This window comes from Macaca mulatta, chromosome 3 (genome assembly GCF_049350105.2).
Source record: "Macaca mulatta isolate MMU2019108-1 chromosome 3, T2T-MMU8v2.0, whole genome shotgun sequence".
Lineage (NCBI taxonomy): Eukaryota > Metazoa > Chordata > Mammalia > Primates > Cercopithecidae > Macaca > Macaca mulatta.
Genome location: NC_133408.1, coordinates 179391549 through 179411770, shown reverse-complemented (window position 1 = coordinate 179411770; position 20222 = coordinate 179391549). Strand labels below are relative to the sequence as shown.

At 48.9% G+C, this 20222-nt stretch overlaps 1 protein-coding gene across 6 annotated transcripts in view; it reads left to right on the top strand.

Moving 5' to 3' along the window:
• The window catches only part of HIPK2 (homeodomain interacting protein kinase 2), a 220197-nt gene extending 202742 nt beyond the window's left edge, over nt 1–17455 (top strand). For all 6 annotated transcript variants that reach the window (XM_077997545.1, XM_028846369.2, XM_077997543.1 and 3 more), the window contains exons 14-15: nt 3769–3929; nt 5679–17455. In XM_077997545.1, the coding sequence (XP_077853671.1) occupies nt 3769–3929; nt 5679–6149 (632 nt within the window). In that variant the 3' untranslated portion in view covers nt 6150–17455. The remainder of the gene's footprint in view (nt 1–3768; nt 3930–5678) is intronic.
• Nucleotides 17456–20222: the final 2767 nt, after the last annotated feature.

Here is a 20222-nt window from a genome sequence, read left to right as displayed (position 1 = left end):
CATACTCAGTTATTTCATCTTTCCTCTCCTAGGGCTTCCTTACACTTTTCAGTGTCACCAGGCAGTAATCCTAAAGTACAGCAAGGTTTCCAGAAAATGTAAATCACAGAAATATAGCTGTCCTCAGCTCAGCATGGTGGCTCACACCTGTAATCCCAGCACTTTGGGAGGCCAAGGTGGGCAGATCACCTGAGGTCAGGAGTTCGAGACCAGCCTGGCCAACATGGCAAAACCCCATCTCTACTAAAAAATACAAAAATTAGCCAGGTTTGGTGGCACGCACCTGTAATCCCAGCTACTTGGAAGGCTGAGGCTGGAGGATCGCTTGAACCCAAGAGGTGGAGGTTGCAATGAGCCGAGATTGCGCCACTGCACTCCAACCTGAGCAACAGAGCGAGACTCCATCTCAAATTAAAAAAAGGAATTTAGCTGTCCTCCATGGAAAGTCAAGGTAATAAAAATATTTCAAGCACATTCCAGAAACTCAATGAAGAAAAATAACTGAGTATAAGATACAACACAGAAAGTGCTCAGATCAACAAAGGACAGTGGCAAGGAGGTCACTCATTACCTTTCTGTCTTAAAATGTGCTCTCTTTTTCCTGGGGAAAGCCTTCCTCAGTCTGGTTCTTAGACTAAAAATCAGTACCATGGCTGGGCACGGTGGCTCATGCCCGTAATCCCAACACTTTGGGAGACCGAGGCAGGCAAATCACTTGAGGTCAGGAGTTCACAACCAGCCTGGCTAACATGGTCAAACTCTGTCTCTACTAAAAATGCAAAAATTAGCAGCTGGGCGCAGTGGCTCCTGCCTATAATCCCAGCAGTTTGGGAGGCCGAGGCAGGCGGATCACAAGGTCAGGAGTTCGAGACCAGCCTGGCCAATATGGTAAAACCCCGTCTCTACTAAAAATAGAAAAATTAGCTGGGCGTGGCAGTGGGCGCCTGTAGTCCCAGCTACTTGGGAGGCTGAGGCAGGAGAATCGCTTGAACCCGGGAGGCAGAGGCTGCAGTGAGCTGAGATCATGCCACTGTACTCCAGCCTGGGCAACAGAGCGGGACTGTCTCAAAAAAAAAAAAAAAAAAAATTAGCTGGGCGTGGTGGTGCATGCCTGTAATCCCAGCTACTTGGGAGGTTGAGGCACGAGAATCACTTAAACCTGGGAGGCAGAGGTTGCAGTGAGCCAGGATCACACCACTGTACTCCAGCCTGGGAGACAGAGCAAGACTCCATCTCAAAAAAAGAATCAGTGTTGTCTCTGTGCACGTCTCACCTCAGCAGGACTGGTTGCCCAAGGAGGCGGGACAGCCCCCAGCCCCAGCACCAGGCTCTTGTTCGTTCCCTGGTCTGCCCTCCCCTTCTTGGTGGGGGACCATCTGCCTGTCTTTCCACCTGGAAGATGTTTTCTTCTCCATTAACTCTACTGTTCTTTAGCTTTTAAGGAACAGAAGCAATGCTTGTTGTAACTATGGTTTCTAACTATACAAAACAAACCACACAGTCTTCAGGCTGCTTTGTCGTAGCCTTCACTTCCTAAACCCCTCTTTTTCTGCTCCCATCGGCATTGAAGTTAGAGAAAGGTGTCTGGAATTTTCTCCCTCCCACACTTTTGTAGGCTATTATGCAGGTTTGCTCCTAAAGAAGCCCAGTGTCGGCCAGGCGCAGTGGCTCATGCCTGTAATCCCAGCACTTTGGGAGGCCAAGGGCAGGTGGATCACCTGAGGTCAGGAGTTTGAGACTAGCCTGGCCAATGTGGTGAAACCCCGTCTCTAATAAAAATACAAAAAATTAGCCAGGCGTGGTGCCGGGCACCTGTAATCCCAGCTACTTGGGAGGCTGAGGCAGGATAATTGCTAGAACCTGGGAGGCAGAGGTTGCAGTGAGCTGAGATCGCACCATTGCACTCCAGCCTAGGTAACAAGACTAAAACTCCATCTCAAAAAAAAAAAAAAAAAGCCCAGTATCTTCTCACCAGTCTGGGTCTGTTTGTTGCTTTTGCCATTACAAAAGTGCTTGCATTTAAGGAAGGGCTATGGCCGGTGCATCTGGGTGCATTTGATTTGAAATTTCACTTCGGTCTGTATTAATACTGCATTGTGTGTTAGGCGGCCCCCTTCTGGAGGAGAGCTGAGGTAAAGCATCTCTTCTGCTTTTATCAAGGGGCGATGGTCCTGCCTGCAGAGCCATCGCAGTGTGGGGAGATGACCCCCACACAGCAGCAGAACTCCCGCTCTCTGGGGCTCTTGCCCCTGCTGGGCTGGACACTCATGCCCTGTCCTGCCCTGTCCTGTTCTGGTGGCCTCCCTGGACTTGGGCTGTCCCTGCCTGTCAGCATCTTCACCTGGTTTATCCTCTGGCCTCGCCACCTCATCTGTGGAATCTGTGATGCCTCCTCCTTATTCACGCTTTCAGCATTCTCCCTGCCACCCCCGTCCCTGGTGGTACACAGTCACTGTCCTTAGCACACAGCAGGAGCTCAGAAAATACTTGGATGTGTTAAAACCACTGGGCTCTGAAGAGGCTCCTGTGGCTCTCTGGCTGGGTAACATGGAAGACATCCAGCTCAGGGTTCAACCTGCCTCTCTCAGAGCCCCTGACTACTCAGAGCGTGGTCCACTGCCCAGCAGCACTGGCACTCCCTGGGAGCTTGTCAGAAATGCAGATGCTCAGGCCTCCCAGAGCTGCTGGCCAGAGTCTGCACTGAACAAGATGCAGGAATTACATTTGGGAAGTGTTGATCGAGCCACCTGCTGACCATGAGGTCACCTCTGGTGGGTCGCAGTGTTTCTTCCACTCTTCAGCCCCCTTGGCAATAACATGGAAGCCATTTTGTGCTTGGCTGTGTTTGGCTCACAGGGCCACTCCTGGATGACTTAGTCTCATCCTGCCTAGAGGCAGGTAACTAGACCAGGTGACTCTGAGGGTTATTTTAGCTTCTAGTAGTTCATTATGTCCCACTACAGACACTGTCTCCTCTGATACTCATAGTCACCCACGGTGGGGACCAAGCAGGGATCCTGTCTTAGTCTATTTTGTATTGCTGTAACAGAGTACCTGAGACTGAGTAATTTATAATCAATAGAAGTTTATTTGGCTCACGGTTCTGAAGGCTGGAAGTCCAAGAACAGGGTGCCAGCATCTGGCGAGGACCTTTGTGCTGCGTCTTCCCAGCACAGGACGCAGAAGGACAAGAGAGCATGAGGGTGAGGGGCCCAGACTTGTTTTCATCAAAAAAGCCAATCTCTCAATAGCTAACCCACTCCCGAGATAACATTAATGCACTGATAAGTCATACACTCGTGAGGGCTCTGCCCTCAGAAGCTAACATCCCTTACTGGCCCCACCCTAAACACTTGCACTGGGGACTAAGTTTCTAACACAAGAACTTCAGGGAACACATTCAAATTATAGCAGATCTCTCCCACCCATTTTCCAGATGCTGGAAGTCACACCTCCCAGAGGAGCAGCACTGGGCCTGGCCTTAGGCTGCCGGCCCACCTTGCCTCTCCTGATTCTTTTCCGCTTTCCCTTCTTCGTCCCCTCATGCAGCCCCATCCACCCTCCCAGCCAAGCGAGTGAGCCAGAGCCCCACTGCATCCAGAGTCAAGGCAAAGTCCTAGTGGGTCCAGAGGAGATGAGGCTGATTTGTGACTGCCCGGCTTCCGGCACATGTTTCTTCCTGGAATACCACTTTTCTCTGGTGGGGTAGCATCTTCTGGGCAGCTGGGACCCTGCCACCCATCTGACCTCTTTCTCCTCCTGCCACAGTCAACACCAGTCACCACTCGTCCTCCTACAAGTCCAAGTCCTCCAGCAACGTGACCTCCACCAGCGGTCACTCTTCAGGGAGCTCATCTGGAGCCATCACCTACCGGCAGCAGCGGCCAGGCCCCCACTTCCAGCAGCAGCAGCCGCTCAATCTCAGTCAGGTAAGCCCCACAGCTGGCGCCCCAGGCCAGGCAGAGCCCCCATCCCCTCATCTTTCCGCTTCAGAGAGGATCACTGTGGCGGCCCCTCACCCACCTCACAGGGCTGCAGTCCTGGCCACGGGTGGGCAGCACATGCCCTTGGTGACCTCTGGTGGCTTCTTCCACCACAGGTCACCCTGGGGGAAGTTGATATCACCGGTGTACAGAGAGCTGGCCCAAAGCAAAGCAACTTGTCTAATGTTACAAAGCCCTTAGTGACATGATGCTAGAGCTTAAAAATAGGATGGCCCACATATTGCTGTTTCAACCCAGCAAAGGGTAGAGCACCGTGTCCCGGCCCTGTCGGCCTGGGACTCCAGGGACAGACCTGCATCCGACTCATTGCAGGGAGGGCCCACACACCACAGCCCCCAAGTGAAGGGAAGAGTTGTCCCAGGACCTGGAGGAAGGGGGGTGGGTTGAGGTGAAATGGGAGTGACCCGAGTTTCTGCAGGCACAGGGCTGTGTCAAGGGCTCTTCATCAGGCCTGACTCACACGGTGGACTCAGGGCCCCTGTTTCTCTAGAAACAAGATGAGATAAATGGGGTGTTTGTGTTCAGAGCTTCTCAGCTGAAGTGCTGCCCAGGTCATCAGTGGAGCCTGTGTCTCTGTCACGTGACTTAGGTTCTCCAGGTAGGACAGGGCTATTTTATTTGGACTGACAGAACCTTGGACAGCGATGCCTCTGAGAGCCAACCCTTTTTTTTTTTTTTTTTTTTTTTTAAAAGACAGGGTCTTTTTCTGTCACCCAGGCTCAAGTGCAGTAGCACAGTCATGGCTCTCACTGCAGCCTCTGCCTCCTGCCTCGAGTAATCCTCCCACCTTAGCCTCCCGAGTAGCTGAGACTACAGGCATGAGCCACCACACCTAGCTAATTTTCAAAATTTTTTGTAGAGATGCTGTGAGAGCCAACAATTTTGAGAACAAGATTTTACAGTGAGTGAGAAAGCAATTGCTGCTCAAAGAGTGTGTCCTGGCCGGGTGCGGTGGCTCACTCCTGTAGTCCCAGCTTCTCGGCAGCCCAAGGCGGGGGGGATCATTCTAGGCCAGGAGTTCAAGGCTGCAGTGAGCTAGGTTCATGCCACTGCACTCCAACCTGGGGCATCCTGATAATGCCACAGCTTCTATGTGTCCTTGGGAGAAATATTTTCTCCTGTAACTTTGCAGCTGGCTTTATCGTGTATCACCCCAGCCTGGTGAGTGGCAGGCCAAGTCGGGACTTTCTCAGTCCAAGTGACTTTTTTTTTTTTTTTTTTGAGACAGAGTCTCACTCTGTCACCCAGGCTGGAGTGCACTTGTGTGATCTCAGCTCACTGCAACGTCTACTACCTCCGAGGTTCAAGTGATTCTCGTGCCTCAGCCCACCGAGTAGCTGGGACTACAGGCAAGGCTCACGCCACCATGCCCGGCTAATTTTTTTGTATTTTAATAGAGACGGGGTTTCGCCATATTGGCCAGGCTAGTCTCGAACTCCTGACCTCAGGTGATCCGCCCACCTCTGCATCCCAAAGTGCTGGGATTACAGGCATGAGCCACCACGCCGGGTCCCAAGTAAATTTTTACTTTCTCAACACACAGAGGGAAGCCCTTTCTGTCACTTCTGGCGTCTTTCCCTTCTCTTCCTCCTTCCTGCCCTCCTGCCCCTCCTCCCATTCCTTCCTCCCCATGTGTCAGCCCCTGACGTCTCTCTTGGTGCCTCTCCTTCCCAGGCTCAGCAGCACATCACCGCGGACCGCACTGGGAGCCACCGACGGCAGCAGGCCTATATCACTCCCACCATGGCCCAGGCTCCCTACTCCTTCCCGCACAACAGCCCCAGCCACGGCACTGTCCACCCCCACCTGGCTGCAGCCGCCGCCGCCGCCCACCTCCCCACCCAGCCTCACCTCTACACCTACACCGCGCCTGCGGCCCTGGGCTCCACCGGCACCGTGGCCCACCTGGTGGCCTCGCAAGGCTCGGCGCGCCACACCGTTCAGCACACTGCCTACCCAGCCAGCATCGTCCACCAGGTCCCCGTGAGCATGGGCCCCCGGGTCCTGCCCTCACCCACCATCCACCCGAGTCAGTATCCAGCCCAGTTTGCCCACCAGACCTACATCAGCGCCTCGCCAGCCTCCACCGTCTACACTGGATACCCACTGAGCCCCGCCAAGGTCAACCAGTACCCTTACATATAAACACTGGAGGGGAGGGAGGGAGGGAGGGAGAGAATGGCCCGAGGGAGGAGGGAGAGAAGGAGGGAGGCGCTCCTGGGACCGTGGGCGCTGGCCTTTTATACTGAAGATGCCGCACACAAACAATGCAAAAGGGGTAGGGGCGGGGGGCAGGGGGACGGGACGGGACACCAGTGAAACTTGAACCGGGAAGTGGGAGGAGGTAGAGCAGAGAAGAGAACATTTTTAAGAGGAAGGGATTATAGAGGGTGGGAAATCTATGGTTTTTATTTTAAAAAAGAAAAAGGAAAAAAAAAAGTCAATAACAAAAAACACAGCTCAAGAACCCATTCTACGCCAAACTGGAAAGGAGAAGAGAGCAACAGGAAGATTCCAGAAGCGGGGGGCCCCAGTTTTTGAAGAACTTTATGAACTTTTCAAAGATTATTTTCATATGGCAGCAAGTGATACGGAAGACTTTGCTGTCAGGGACACCTGATATGGAAATCAAATAGATTTTTAATTAATTGAACATAAGATTTAGGGATTTTTCCAGAACTCGAAAGGGTCAACAGCTCTCCAGAACGTCAGGCTGCAGCCTGAGGAGGCTGATGTTTGGAGCTGGTGTGGGGTTGGCGAGGCTGAGTCCAGGCTCCCTAGTCAGGAAAGACGGGGAACGCCAGGCTGCTGGAAGGCCCCCGGGGGCGCGGGGCGGGTTTTCTTTTTCTGAGTACTCTGGATAAATCCCTAAGCAATGTTGTTCCTCAAATGTCATTAATAATGTGTGTTGCAAACTTTAGATTTTTTTTTTCTTTTCTGAAAATGTATTTTCTCTTTGAGTCCACCCCTAGTCGCATAGCGTAGGGCTAGCGGTCGTCACGGACACCCTAGTAGAATGTAGCACTCAGCACCCTTGTCTCCTACCTTGTGTTCAACTCCAATGATACCAATAGAATATTCCTCAATGTAATTGCACAAAAAAAAAAGCGATATAACATAGGCATGTAACCAATGTGGCGGTGCAGGTGTGCGGGTGAGCGAGCGCGTGTGAGTGTGCACGCACCGCCCTCCCCGGGTGGCCCTCGGCGCCGCCACCCTAGCTGGCGCAGTCTTGACACTGCATCCTTCCCTCCTAGTGCCTTACCGAGCGACAGACGCGGCGTGAGGGTTTACTTCCACTGGTACTCCAAGAAACTGAGGCTAGTCAGACACAATCTCAGCTCTTCTGTTGTGCTGTTGTAACAGTTTACTCTGGCCTTTTTTTTTTTTCTTTTTCTTTTTAAAATGTTAATGCCCATTGTCTTTCCTGGGCTGTTTGCTAGCGGAAGGATGCCAGGGAAGCTGGCAGGAGCTAGGAGAGAGTCCGTGGATCTTGAAAGAAATATGGGAGACAGATGCCTGGCAGGTGCGTCTGGAGATGGGGACAGCGGGAGTTGAGTTGTGGTAGTAGTTGAGTTGTACTTTGTGGGCGGAGGCCCAGAGAGACTCCCCACCCTTCACCCCTGCCCCACTCTGTCCCCAGCTCTGCCATTTGTGAGGCCAGAGGTTTCGGGACTGTTGGCCTTGCCAGGCAGCTGTCTCCCGCCCCAGGTAGCACCCCCTAGTCCCTCCCACGGTGAGAGCCTGGAGCTCTCAGCCTCGCATGGGACTCCACTCTCTCCTACGACTCCCTGGGCTGTTTTGCTCTAACGATCTTGCCAGATCCCTCCCTCTGTAGACAACCACCAACCTCTGTTTGCTGTTGAATTCTCTCCTCACATTACCCAGGTCTGCTCAAGACATGATTTTGGTTTTGGTTTCCAAGGGTTCTGGTGGGCAGAAGGTTGGAGGGACACTTATGAGGGTGACCGGGGGTCTGACGCTGCACTTTGGAAAAATTCACACAGTTAAATTTCCAAAGAAATCTGCCCTTTGCCCTCTTTGCACCTTTGACACATTCTGGAAGTTTTCTCAGGCTTTGGACACTGCTGGGGATGGAGGTGTGGAGAGGTGGGGAGTTCTCTGTCTTCATAGTAAATAACTCTGAAATATGTGAATGTGATTGGCAGGAGAATCTGGCCAAGGATGGGGCCGAAAAGGGTGGTTCTAATTGTTTGCTTCTGATGTTGAGTCCTTAGCTGACCCCACAGGCAGGTTTCCAAGGTGCAAAGAGATCTTTCCCGAGTCAGCGGCCCCATCCTTATCCTCCCGCCCTTTACTTCCTCACTCTGCAGTCTCCCTCAAGGATCTACTGTGAAAGGTGTGTTTGTAGTGATATCCAACTAACTCAGTAACGAAGCCGTTACTTAGCTCTTAGCTGTGAAATAACTCTGGAAACTTCCCCACCCCAACCATAAATTCTTACTTACAAAGAAATAGGTCCCCAAACTGGAAACAGCTTAGTCCAGCGAGAAGGAAGGGCACCATGACTGCTCGATGCTGGGCACAGCTGGGCCGTCTTGCCAAGTGCCGCTGGAGGCTGAGCAGGCAAGAGGCCTACAGCAAGGAGATGCCCTCCCCTCAGGCCATTGTCAATACCATCTTTATCTGGAGGTGGGGAAGTGCAACCCTCTGAGACAGCAGGACAATGGTCAGTTCAGAGAGGGTGAGGGCAGCAAAGGTTTCAGAGGACACAGAAGCCAGAGGACCCCCTGCTCCACAGCTGGGTCAGCCTGGAAAATCCGTCTGTTAGGGACTTTTTGGCAGCCAGATGGCAGCAGTAGCCCATTAGGTCTCATCCCGAGTTCCAAGTCGTGGCTGCAAATGAGCCTCAGTTCGCCTTATTGGAGAGCACCCCCAGACTCCAGGGCACAGTTCACTTCCAGCCCTTTCTAGATCTGATCTTTTAGGGGGAAAGACAGCTTAAAATGTTCTTTTTGTTTTAAAGAAAATTCTTCTGTCTGCTTAAGTTGGAGGCTACTTTCACCTGACGTTTTCTTTCCTTTTATTCTTCCAGATCAGGAATGAAATTTCCATGCTGCTCATAAAGATAATATTGTACTAATTATTTTTATTACCATTGTAATTATGATCATTATGTTGATATTTTAGTCAGGGTTTTACATGCACGTTTATTCCAAGTATCTTTGTGTTTTCTCTTTAATATTTAAACTTCTTCTCTCTGTGAGTATATGAGTAGACTGGAGGGACATCCAGATGTCCAGTTTTGTCAGGCGAAAAAAAGAGGAAAGACTTAAGAAGTAGGAAAATAGTTTCTGTCATCTCTATCCCACCAAGAGCCGTCAAGAAAGATCCACCACAGAACAAAAGTTTAAAGAAGAATCAAAGCCTTGATTGGGCTTCTGACAACATGGTCACCATCAAGGTTGTCATTTTCTAGATCCTAGCGAGCTGGGATGCGATGTCAGGTGGCATCTCGTGGGCTCGGGGAATGCTGAGTCACTGACTATCCAGCCCTTAGCTGGCTTCTCTCCCACATCCTCAGAGTTCTCCTGTGCTTCTGAAATCTGTTAACTAAATCTTTGGCTTGCCTCTGATATTTAAGCAAGAAAATTCCCTCCCAGAGGTGACCCCAGCCGCTTCCCCACACATCCACCCTTTTCCCATCTGCGCACCTGGGGCGTGGCTTAGATTCTTCACTGCAGAAACATTTGCCCCCTCCCAGAAGCTGCTGGGCACAGTGAGGTGGTGTAAGAGTGACTGGCAGGTGGTACCTCCCCCAGGAAATTTCACCACACCACCCAGTTCCTCAGCCTGCCCCCTCCCGCTGTGATGCATGCTCCCAGCACCCAATTCTGGCCAGCTGGAAGTGGGTGGAAGGATGGCAAGAAGCCAGAGAAACCCTGAACAAAGCTGGGTGGCTGCTCAGGCATCACAAGTTATGCCCCCTCTGAAAGTGGGCTCCAGCCACATCCTCAGTGCACTGTGCTGTGTGTGCTGGGTGCTCACATGCTGTCCCCAGACCCACAAAGTGCTAGGCCCCAGATGAAGAAAGGGGTGAAATAGCCAGCTTCACCAAAGGGAAGGGAAGGGAAGGGAAGGGAAGTATTGGGCGATGCCAGCCCCACAGATGCTCAGCAAACATTAGTGCACATCCTCCTAGTCCTCACCCGATGGCCTCCTCTACCCCATGCATGGAGCTGCCACATCAGAAGCCCCAGGAGAAGCTCCGTGCTGGAGAGGCCAGCTCCCTGAAAGCCCAGTTGCATACCTGGCCAAATCTGCCATGTGGTCACCTTGGCAAATAGGCTGCTGTCACTAGGACCAAGCTTTCAAGCAGAGGGATGCCAATCTAGTCCTTACTTAGCCCACAAATCATCTAGCGCATCCTCTAGTGTTTCATGGGCTTCCTCCTTCCCTTTTGAAGAAACATTGTTCAGAGGAAGAGGGGAAGATTTGAAATATCAGGTCATGGAGGAGTGTTTAATTGGAGCCTGGTGAACCGCAGGGCGATTTGCTTCTGCTCACTGGGTTCTGACTGGCCCGTCTGGACGTGGGCCCCCATGTCTCTGTGCTTAGGGCCTCTTCATGATGTTTTGGATGTTTCCAAGGGAAGTGGGTGAGCAGATCAAGGGGGTGGGAGAGTCAAGGCTTGATGCCAATTAATACTGTGAAGTGGAGCGTGCGGTCAGTGGAATTCAGAGGAAAAAGAAGGGTTGGAGCAAAGCGGCATTCATCTCCTGGACTGTTAGCCTTTCTAGTCTTCCTGGTGGCTGAGGTGTTTGCAGGCTGGGGAAGCCAGCTGACCTTTGTCCTCTTCAACCTGGAAGACTCAGCCTGCCCGACACAACGTGTGAGACGAATGGATGTCAGGAAGGGAAGGGGAGATTAGCCCAACTGCCGACAGAACGATTTCCCTTGGTTGGACCTTGGGAATGGCAAACACTCATATTGGAACAAGCTTGGGGTGGAAGATTTAGGCCGTGTGAGCGTGTGTGAGTGAGTGGAACAAACTTTCTTGGAAACTGGAGGGAGGAGATGAGGAGGCTTCGGGAAGTATTACTGATGGCTTATGGTTGAGAGAGCGACATGGGGCCCCAGCTCGCCCCAGCTTTCGTCCCAGGTTTTCTGTCTGATGCTGAGGGCAGGGTGGGGTGTGGGACCACCACTCTTGCTGGCCTGTCAGGTAGCCACTAGGACAGAAAATGGAAAGAAGGAAATGACTCAGTGCTCTCAACTAGCAGAGAGAATTCAAGAGAGGTGAGGGTTCCTTCCGCAGGCAGCCTGGGACTCCACAGCACCAGCAGGAGTGACTTTGCCACGAGACATTCCAGCCCAAGGGACTTTGCAGGCTTCATTCCCTGTCTGTGTCTTTTCCTTCTGATGTGTTTTACAGATTTCTGACGGGGAAGCTTCAAACTTGAGCAGGCCAGAGATGTCCTTACCAAATTGGAAAGGAAGGTGAAGCTGTTCCTTTCTTTAGCCAAAGAACCTTCTCAAAGATGCCTCCAGAGATGGACAAAATGGCCTTCCCCTCCTTTCTTTCCAGGCAATAATGACATCATTAGTGATGCAATTCTGTTTGTCTTTCTCTTTCCTCTCCTTTTTCTTAAAAAAAAAAAAATTGTATTTGTTTCAAAACTGTGCTATTCTTTTAAGAGGAGTGGAGGAGACCCCTTGGATGCTGCTGCTACTGGGAGACAAGGAGCTGTACCAATAGGTGGGCTTGACTAATCCCGGGCCACCATGGGAGCGAGCAAAGCAGAGCTGCCAGGAGTTCAGCTGCATCAGGGACGTAGAGCACGTGGGGGCTGGGCTCGGAATAGCAGTACTTTTCCACTTTGATGCCTTAGAACTCTTACTTCTCATCTCCACAGACCAGACTCAGTAAAATCTCAGGCCACTAGAGAATGGAAGGCGGTGAAACAGGATTTAAATGCAAAAGAAACGTATTGGAGGCTTTTGGCACCATGGCTCACTAGAGGGACCCAGCATAGTAGAGGTTTCTCGTGTCTTTGTTGCAGCTTCCAAAAAGTTCAAAAAAGAACTCCAGGCCGTTCTTTGCTCAGACCCAGTGAGAGTTTGTGGAGAAGTGCCCCCTGCAGGTCTCCTGTCCCAGAACACCAGCACCAGAGGGGGTCTTCCTGATGTCCCCTGCTGGACTTGCCCAAGCCTGGGAGCCCCTCATCTCAGATCCCTGTGCTGAACATGGCACCGACTGTCCCTTATTTGTTAAAATTTGCAGTATCTCTCAAGTAAATAATAGCCAGCATTTGTTGAATACTTTCACGACTCCCGGGCCAAGGCCTTTATGAGCGTTGTCTCAAGGGGCCCCCACAGCCACCCCACAGGGAGGCGGATAACAGCCCCCATTTATAGATAAGGGAGCTGACCAGATGCTCCAAGAAGTGGCAGGTGTTGAAGGAAGGATAAAGCAGTGATGGGCCAGAATTCCCAAGGTGCCCTTCCTGAGATGTGACTTTTAATCTTTTAACTTTTTAAATTAATAGCAATGCGTGGCCTCATATTTCTATGAACCATTTAGTGATACTCCCGCTTCCTGCATGCCACACACTGTGCCGGGAATTGCTCATGGGTCGTCCTGTTTCATCTTTTCAGCAGCCCTGTGAGATCGGCAATATTAGTCCCCCTGCAGCCGAGGAAACTGGCCAGAGCCACACAGCTCATGAGGGGCAAGGAGGGCTTGAACCTGAGTCTGCCCAGCTCCAGAACTGAGCTTGCAGCCATTGGCTGCAGCTGTCTCCTGCATGTCTGAGCAAAGAAAGGCCTTTACACAGCATCACCCTGTGCCATCCCGTGCACTGTGGGACTCAGCTGAAGGACTGTGCAAAGAGGGGGCTCCTGAGTTGGATTTAGGCAAAAGGGGCAGAATTAGTTTGATTTTGAGAGAAAATCTCTGGAGAGTTTCTTTTGATTCATAGTAGAATTCCTTTTAGATTTCTTTCCAGCATACCAACTAGCTTTAGTAGTGCTGCTACAACCAGCTCTTATAAGTAAGAGTGAAAAAGAAGTATTCTTTTCTTCTTTAAAAAATAATTTTTTCTTGCTTATAGTTAATTCTAGAAAGGCAATACTAAAGGTATATATTTTTTTCAAAATGCTATTTTTTACTGCACTTGATAATTATCCTGACAGCTCTGATCTCTGTGATAGATTCACTCTTCAGCTCTGGGCAGAACCAGAGGCAGGGTTCACACCAAATTTGTAAATACCATATGTGGGTCTGGTGTCCAGGAACTTTTTTCTTTCTGTTAAAAAAGAAAAAAAAAGAAAAAGAAAAAAAAAAAGAAGTAGAGGTGGAAGAAAGACAAGACTTAGAGGAACAAAAGAACGTTTTCTGTTGAGATAGATACTCTTCTCAAAGAAATAGCAACAATTGTATAAACAGGAAAACCAGCCAGCTTTCATGATAAAAGGAAGGAGTGTCTCTTGCCCTGGTATGAGATTAACAGAAATACAGATGCATTTTTGTTTTGGTTGAAAGATGGTGAGAATTTAGAAATGCTTAGGACTAGATTTTTAATTTTTTAAAAGAACTATTATCATTTATTATGAAATATTTTTCAGTTGTTTTCAGTGGGTTTCTTGTTCCTTTTTTCGTTTAAAACCTTCTTTGTTGACTGGCTCCAGGCTTGTTTGCCTAAATTCTTAGGTAGTTTACACAAGTTCTAGAATCTTTTAGAACTTTAACTCCATTGGAAGCAAACCCAACTAATCGGAGTTTGAAATCCTGGTTGGTTTCAATAGGTATTCTGGAATTCTGGCAGAACACCTAAAGATTTTTTTTAGAAGGTTTTAGATACATTATCTTACACAAACTGTGACCTAATGGCAATAATTACCTCAAATGTGGGCATTCATCCTGGTTTTAGCCTTTTTTGAAATCATGTAGCCAGCTTGATCTTGGAATTTAAAGACTATGAATTCTCTGTGGGCTGAAAATAATGATTACTTCATACCCCGGTCATCGTTGCTTAAGTGAATTCTGAAAATAGCTCATCTTTACAACAAAAATGAAACCAAGGAAGAGATTATTCTTTGTGTGTTGTACTCAAATGTGATGTTCAAATGCACCTGTTAAGTATATATGTTTTTAGCTACTGTAAAATGCTGTTAGCCTTCTAAGCTATCAAGAGAGTCACATTTTAAATGAGTAAACTAAACTATTGACTGTGGATACTTAAGCATATTTCTGGCTACGTTTTATAGTTAAAGTGTTTTATAGTTTACATTTAGACTGGTACTTTTTAAAGAAAAGTTCTGTTTATAACTGACATCTGCAAACCCCAGCGAATGCCTCTTAGTTGCAGGCTGCGTCTCCCCCAAGGCAGGTGTGTTGTCCCAGACTCTTCTGTAGTCCAGCATGTGCACTGCCCTCCGGATTATTAGTTTCCATGTGAACTCGAGAGAACATGAAAGGCAATCCAGATGGAGGGAGAAGGTGTGAGTCCGCAGCCCGGGCCAGATGCGAAGGTCTCATGCATGTCATCTAAACACTTGAGTTCAAGGCCTTCTCTCTGACATCTTGGAAACGTCATTGAGAACAGTTAACCTGGTTCATTGATTTTTGTCTTGATTTGAATATTTAACTTATTAATAGATCCACTGATTTCCAGGCACCAGGCAGTAGAAGAGACTGGGATTCAGGTGACCATGAAGGCGCAGCTGCTACTTCTGGGCCCGGGGTGATATTTTGATCAGCGCTTTGTAGGGGAGGACCATTTACCCCTATTCCCATGGTCGCTGGCTGGGTTTTCCATATATCTGCTGTCATTTATTCGTTTTCCCCTTGAAAGCAAAATCAGTGTAAAAGGCTATGTTTACGTTTTACTTATTGTCCAGCTTAGACTCAAAGCCTAGTTCGGTGGGAGGGGGACCTTAGCATCCTCTCAGAGATGGTCAGGGCTGAGCAGGAGAAGAAGGCGGAGACAGAGGGGCAGCTCAGCCTGGTCCTTTGAGACCTACTCTAAACAGACGTCGTGTTTGGAACGAGAGAGATGCTTTGAGATGGGAATGGGCCCCACTGTCACACAGAAACAGACTGGGGGCATGGCAGTTTCCCTGAGTCTTGGTTTCTTTTGCTTTCTCTTGTGCCACCACCAAACTGCAGAGGACCTGCTGTGACCGAAAGGGCATTCCTTTAGCAGATAAGACCTTGAAAACTGCAAAACACCTGGGACCAGGGAGCTTTTAAAAAATACAAAAAATATACCACTTTTGCTTTTTCCCTGTGAACTGCATTGACAGTGTGTTCTTACGACAGTCTTTTGATAGAAATGTTACCGTAAAATAGTTTTCATCTCACCCCTCCTAATCATACTCCCACTTTCCTGTTTGTGTGGTGGTGGTGGTGTTTCTTCCTTTACATGAATTAACCAAATGAATTTTGTGTCATTGTTTTTAGGGCTTATATTTTTAAAACATAGAAATTGCCTTTTTGTTCATTTGAAAAGTAAGTATGTTGTATCTGAAAAAGGGCTCTGCCTCTGCTCTCCCTAGCTTCCTTGTAACCAATCTCCAATGAATCTCTCCTGGCACTGCCCCCTTCCTTATATAGGGTCACTGTCCCCAGGGCCACCTCTGCCTCCACCCTGCTGTCACCACTGCCCCGGGCCAAGGCACCCAGGACTCCCAGAAAGCGCGAGAGCCGGCAAGAAGGCCCCAGTCAGCCTTGAGACTGGTGGTCAGAACTCCCTGTCAAGAGTCGCCTGCTGGGCTGAAGGGGCAACAGATTGTCATTGTTGAAATTGTTTGGCTCAGGTTATAAGGAGGAACTTGGGAAGTAGAAAGTGACTTGACCATGCACATCCCTGGTAGCTTCCTGTAACTAATGAACAGAGAGCGCACCCCCACCCCGCCCTGTCCTGCCCCACCCAGTCCCTGGGCAGATGTTCCCGTCTGCACTGCCGTGAGTCAGTCGGTCCCCCGTTTTGGCTCTCCTCCCTTTTGTGTTCCTGCTCACTTCAAGCTTCTTCCATGGACTTTCCAGGGCACAGTCATCTCTGGCCCCCAAATCATCTCTTCATCCTCTTTGTGTGCATTTTTTTAACCAAATGAAATAGACCAGAAAGTCATGCTTTGGGGCAGCAGAATTTCTAGTTTAGTAGAATCACTGTATAGAGATAGATATTGATATATATGTTTGTGTATATATATCAAACCAAATTTGATAGGAGAAGTATAGCTTTACAGATGAGGAGGAGGAAGAGCTCTTTAGAGGTCGGAGTTAGCACTGGTGTCTTGGACGTGCATGGGCCTTGTCCCAGGCCACTCCGCACACATGGGGCTGAGGCGTGGCACCAGGCCCTTGTCATCCACCTCACCATGGCAGAGCCAGCGGGCCCTGTAGGGTGCCCCTGCTCTCACTGGGTCCCAGCTTCAAGCGCATCGGTGGGTGACGGGGGCAACAAATCAGAGTGACTGGAATTTTCCATCCCGTTTTGCTTTGACCACATGTATTGAGCTGCAGCCTCTGATATTCTATCACATTTCCAAAAATGGTATCCATTAGGATAGAAAGAGAACGGATCTGTAGAAATGTTTACCTTTCAACTGCCCATGAATTCAGGACACTGGATAGAAAGACTCACTCCCCAAAATGAGAACAGGGAAGAGGAGACCTGGTGACACTAAGTCACCAGGTCCAAGGAACGTGGCTCCCTCCCCAGGGTCATCTCACCTAGATCTTTCTCTCCCAGGTCATCTCAGCTCAATCTCAATAACCCTATGAAAGCCCTGGTCTGTTGTGTTCCTTCACCGTACGGTTTCTGTAATAAAAAGTGTTAATCCATGTTAATCTGTGTGAAAATTATTGCGTGCAACAGTATTTTCTCGTGTACCTCTTTTTCCTATGTGAATTGTCCCTCTTTTTTATTTATAAATGTCTACTTTTGTTTTTTTAAAGACAAACCAATGTGTTGTAGACCTATATGTAACCTATTCCTTAGTCTCATATTATAGGTATGTTATAAGAATGGATATTTTACTTGGCTTTAGAATGTTTTACAAGAAAACTAATTCTTAACTGATCAAGTCCTTGCTACTAAAATGCTTGTGTTTTTCATCATGACGTCGTGTGCTTCTAAATTAATCATTTTCGTTGTAGAAAAATGGAGTGAATTTATATTAGTCTTGGAAACTAATAATAGCATTGTAAATTTATGAGATGATTTTAACAGAAAAAATATAGAAGAATATAGTTATTTTAATTGTAATATTACTAACTGTAGGGTGAGAAAAAGGGGGGTCCCATTGTGGTGAACTATGTTATAGCTTGTTACTCACAGTTTCTTTTTGATCATTTTTTCGGTCTCCGAGGTGAAACGACTTATTAATTAAAATTTGTAAACTCACATATGCATATTGTATATGTGTAGAAATGTAATCACACTTTGTCTTGGAATTACATTAAACTGTTTGAAATCACTGTACACCTGCCTGGCATGCTTATTTATCCTGGAACCAGACCTGTCATAAGAGTGAAGAGTTTATTGTTACAAGTAATGTATTTTGGGTTTGTTTGTTTATTGAGACGGAATTTTGCTCTTGTTGCCCAGGCTGGAGTGCAATGGCACGATCCCGGCTCACTGCAACCTCCACCTCCCAGGTTCAAGCAATTCTCTTGCCTCAGCCTCCCAAGTAGCTGGATTTACAGGCATGCGTTACCACGCCTGGCTAATTTTGTATTTTTAGTAAAGACGGGGTTTCTCTATTTTTGGTCAAGCTGGTCTTGAACTCCCAACCTCAGGTGATCCACCTGCCTCGGCCTCCCAAAGTGCTGGGATTACAGGCGTGAGCCACTGTGCCCAGCCGAGATTATTTAATGGCTCTGGAAATGTGTAGAAGCCACCACTGCATTGAAAATTTGCAGAGAGAGGGAGGGCCTTGAACTCATGTTAGTACCAATTCCCATGCAGCTGAGTGGGGCTAAGAGTCTCCCAGCTTCCTACTGCCTCTTCCAAGCCATTTCAGCCCCATCTGCTCCCAATCTCTGTCCCTGACACCTAAGGTGTGGCTGTCACCTGCTGTCCTGGAAGCTTTCCAACATGCATCCCGGATCCTCTGCACCCAGGCCCTGCCGTCTCACCAGACACCATCAGCACCCACAGCCTCGTGGCTTGCTAACCCATCACCAGGGCTCTTGTCACTCTGCACCTGTGCTCCACAGCCCCATCCAGGCTCTGTGCCTGCAGCAGCTCCACCTCAGCAAGCCTAAGAAACTCCACATCCTGCTGGGACTGGGGTTTCCCAGCCTTCTGACACTCTCTTTGTCTTAAATTATGGTAAAATATACATAATATAAAATTACCATTTTAACATTTTTAAGTGGACTGCTAGCAACCTTAAATACATTCACATTATTATATAGCCGTCACCACTATTTCCAGAATTTTTTCCTCATCCCAAACACAAGTTCTGTCCCCATTAGCAACTCCCCATTTCTCCCTCCACCCAGCCCCTAGCAACCACCCTTCTACTCTGTCTCCATGAGTTTGCCTATTCTAGATATTTCATGTACGTAGAATCATATATTTGTCCTTTTGTGTCTGGCTTATCTCACTTAGCATAATGTTTTTAAGGTTCATTCATGTTATGGCATACCTCAGAATTCCATTATTTTTCATGGCCAAATAATATTCCATTGTGTGGAGAGATCACATTTGGCTGATCCATTTATCTGTTGATGGACATTTGAGTTGCTTCCACCTTTTGGCTGTTGTGCCAATGCTGCTGTGAACATTGGTGGGCAAAAGATCTGTTCAAATCCCTGCTTTCTATTCTTCTGGGAGCGTACCCACAAGGGAATTGCTGGATCGTACAGCAATTTTAAGATTAACTCTTTGAGGTCCCATCATTCTGTTCCCCATAGCAGCTGTACCATTTCACAGTCCCACCAGCAATGCACAAGGGGCCCTGTTTCTCCACCCAGCACTCATCCTGGCTTCCATTTCCAGGATTTTCAAGTCTGAGGAGCTCTGGGTTCCAAGCCCTCAGTCTTCTGTGCCTCTAGGTTGGCCAGGCTAAACTCCACAGCCTTTCACTCCACCCACCTTCTCCCCCACACCCGCAACTCACCGCCTTTTGCCTCTGCCACACCCCCTCACAATGGCTCAGTGACTCTGCCGTCCACCTCTGCTCCGAGGGCTACTGGGGAGGACCACCAAGCCCTGAAAACGAACGACCTCCAGCCTCGCTAGGCCTTCTGTTCCAGCAGCAACTTCTGTGGCTAATGGGAAACACCAATCTCTCCAGGCCCTGAGCCCCACTCTCATGAGACCTCTACTCCCCAGGCAACCCAAAGAGGTTCAGGCTGCTGGACAGAGTGCTCTCATCCCCCTCCTCCAGTCCCAGCGGCATCCGCCTTGCTGCCTCGGATCCCTTCAGCCCCAGGGGAGAAAGTCCCTGTGCTTCCCCCGTCCTTTCCTGTCTCCCCAGGGCTCTTTCTCCTTCAAACGTCTCCTCCCTCTTTCAGACCTTCAGCCGTGCTCCCAAATGTCCTTCAAGAAGCAGCCTGAGTCCCCTCTCTAGGGAGCTTGCCCTAACGCTCCTGACTCAGGCAGGCAGCCCCGGTCTCGGTTCCCAGCGCCTTGTACATTGTTCCTCATTAGACCACACTGTCAACATTGTTTCCCTTATTTTCCTTCCCCACAAAACCCTAACATTCTTTCAGGTAAAGATCTGTCTTTCATCTGCTTCCGGGGCATCTATTACAATGCCAGGCACAGAGTGTGTGGTCAAGGCATCTTCAGGTGAATGAACACACCCCTCAGCCACCTTCATCCAACCCCCAACCCACCTTTCCAGTCTCCAAATTCAGCATCTCCCAGAACTCCAGTAATACAAACAAAACCCTGAATGTGGCCCACACTTCAACTCAGATTAAATTCAACTCAGCTAAAATGTAAACTATGTGAAATCCACGCAACACATTTGGACAAAGCTTCAGAATTCTTCCATCATGCATTTTGTCATTTTTACGACAAATGCACTGAAAGGAATCACATCATGTGGAAACGGAAAGGGAAGTAGATTCTGCACACCAGTGAGGTATGAGTGGGCCAGGCCGGTGCGGGGTTGGGGGGATCACCTGAGGTCAGGAATTCGAGACCAGCCTGGCCAACATGGTGAAACCCTGTCTGTACTGAAAATATAAAAATTAGCCAGGTGTAGTAGCGCATTCCTATAATCCCAGCTACT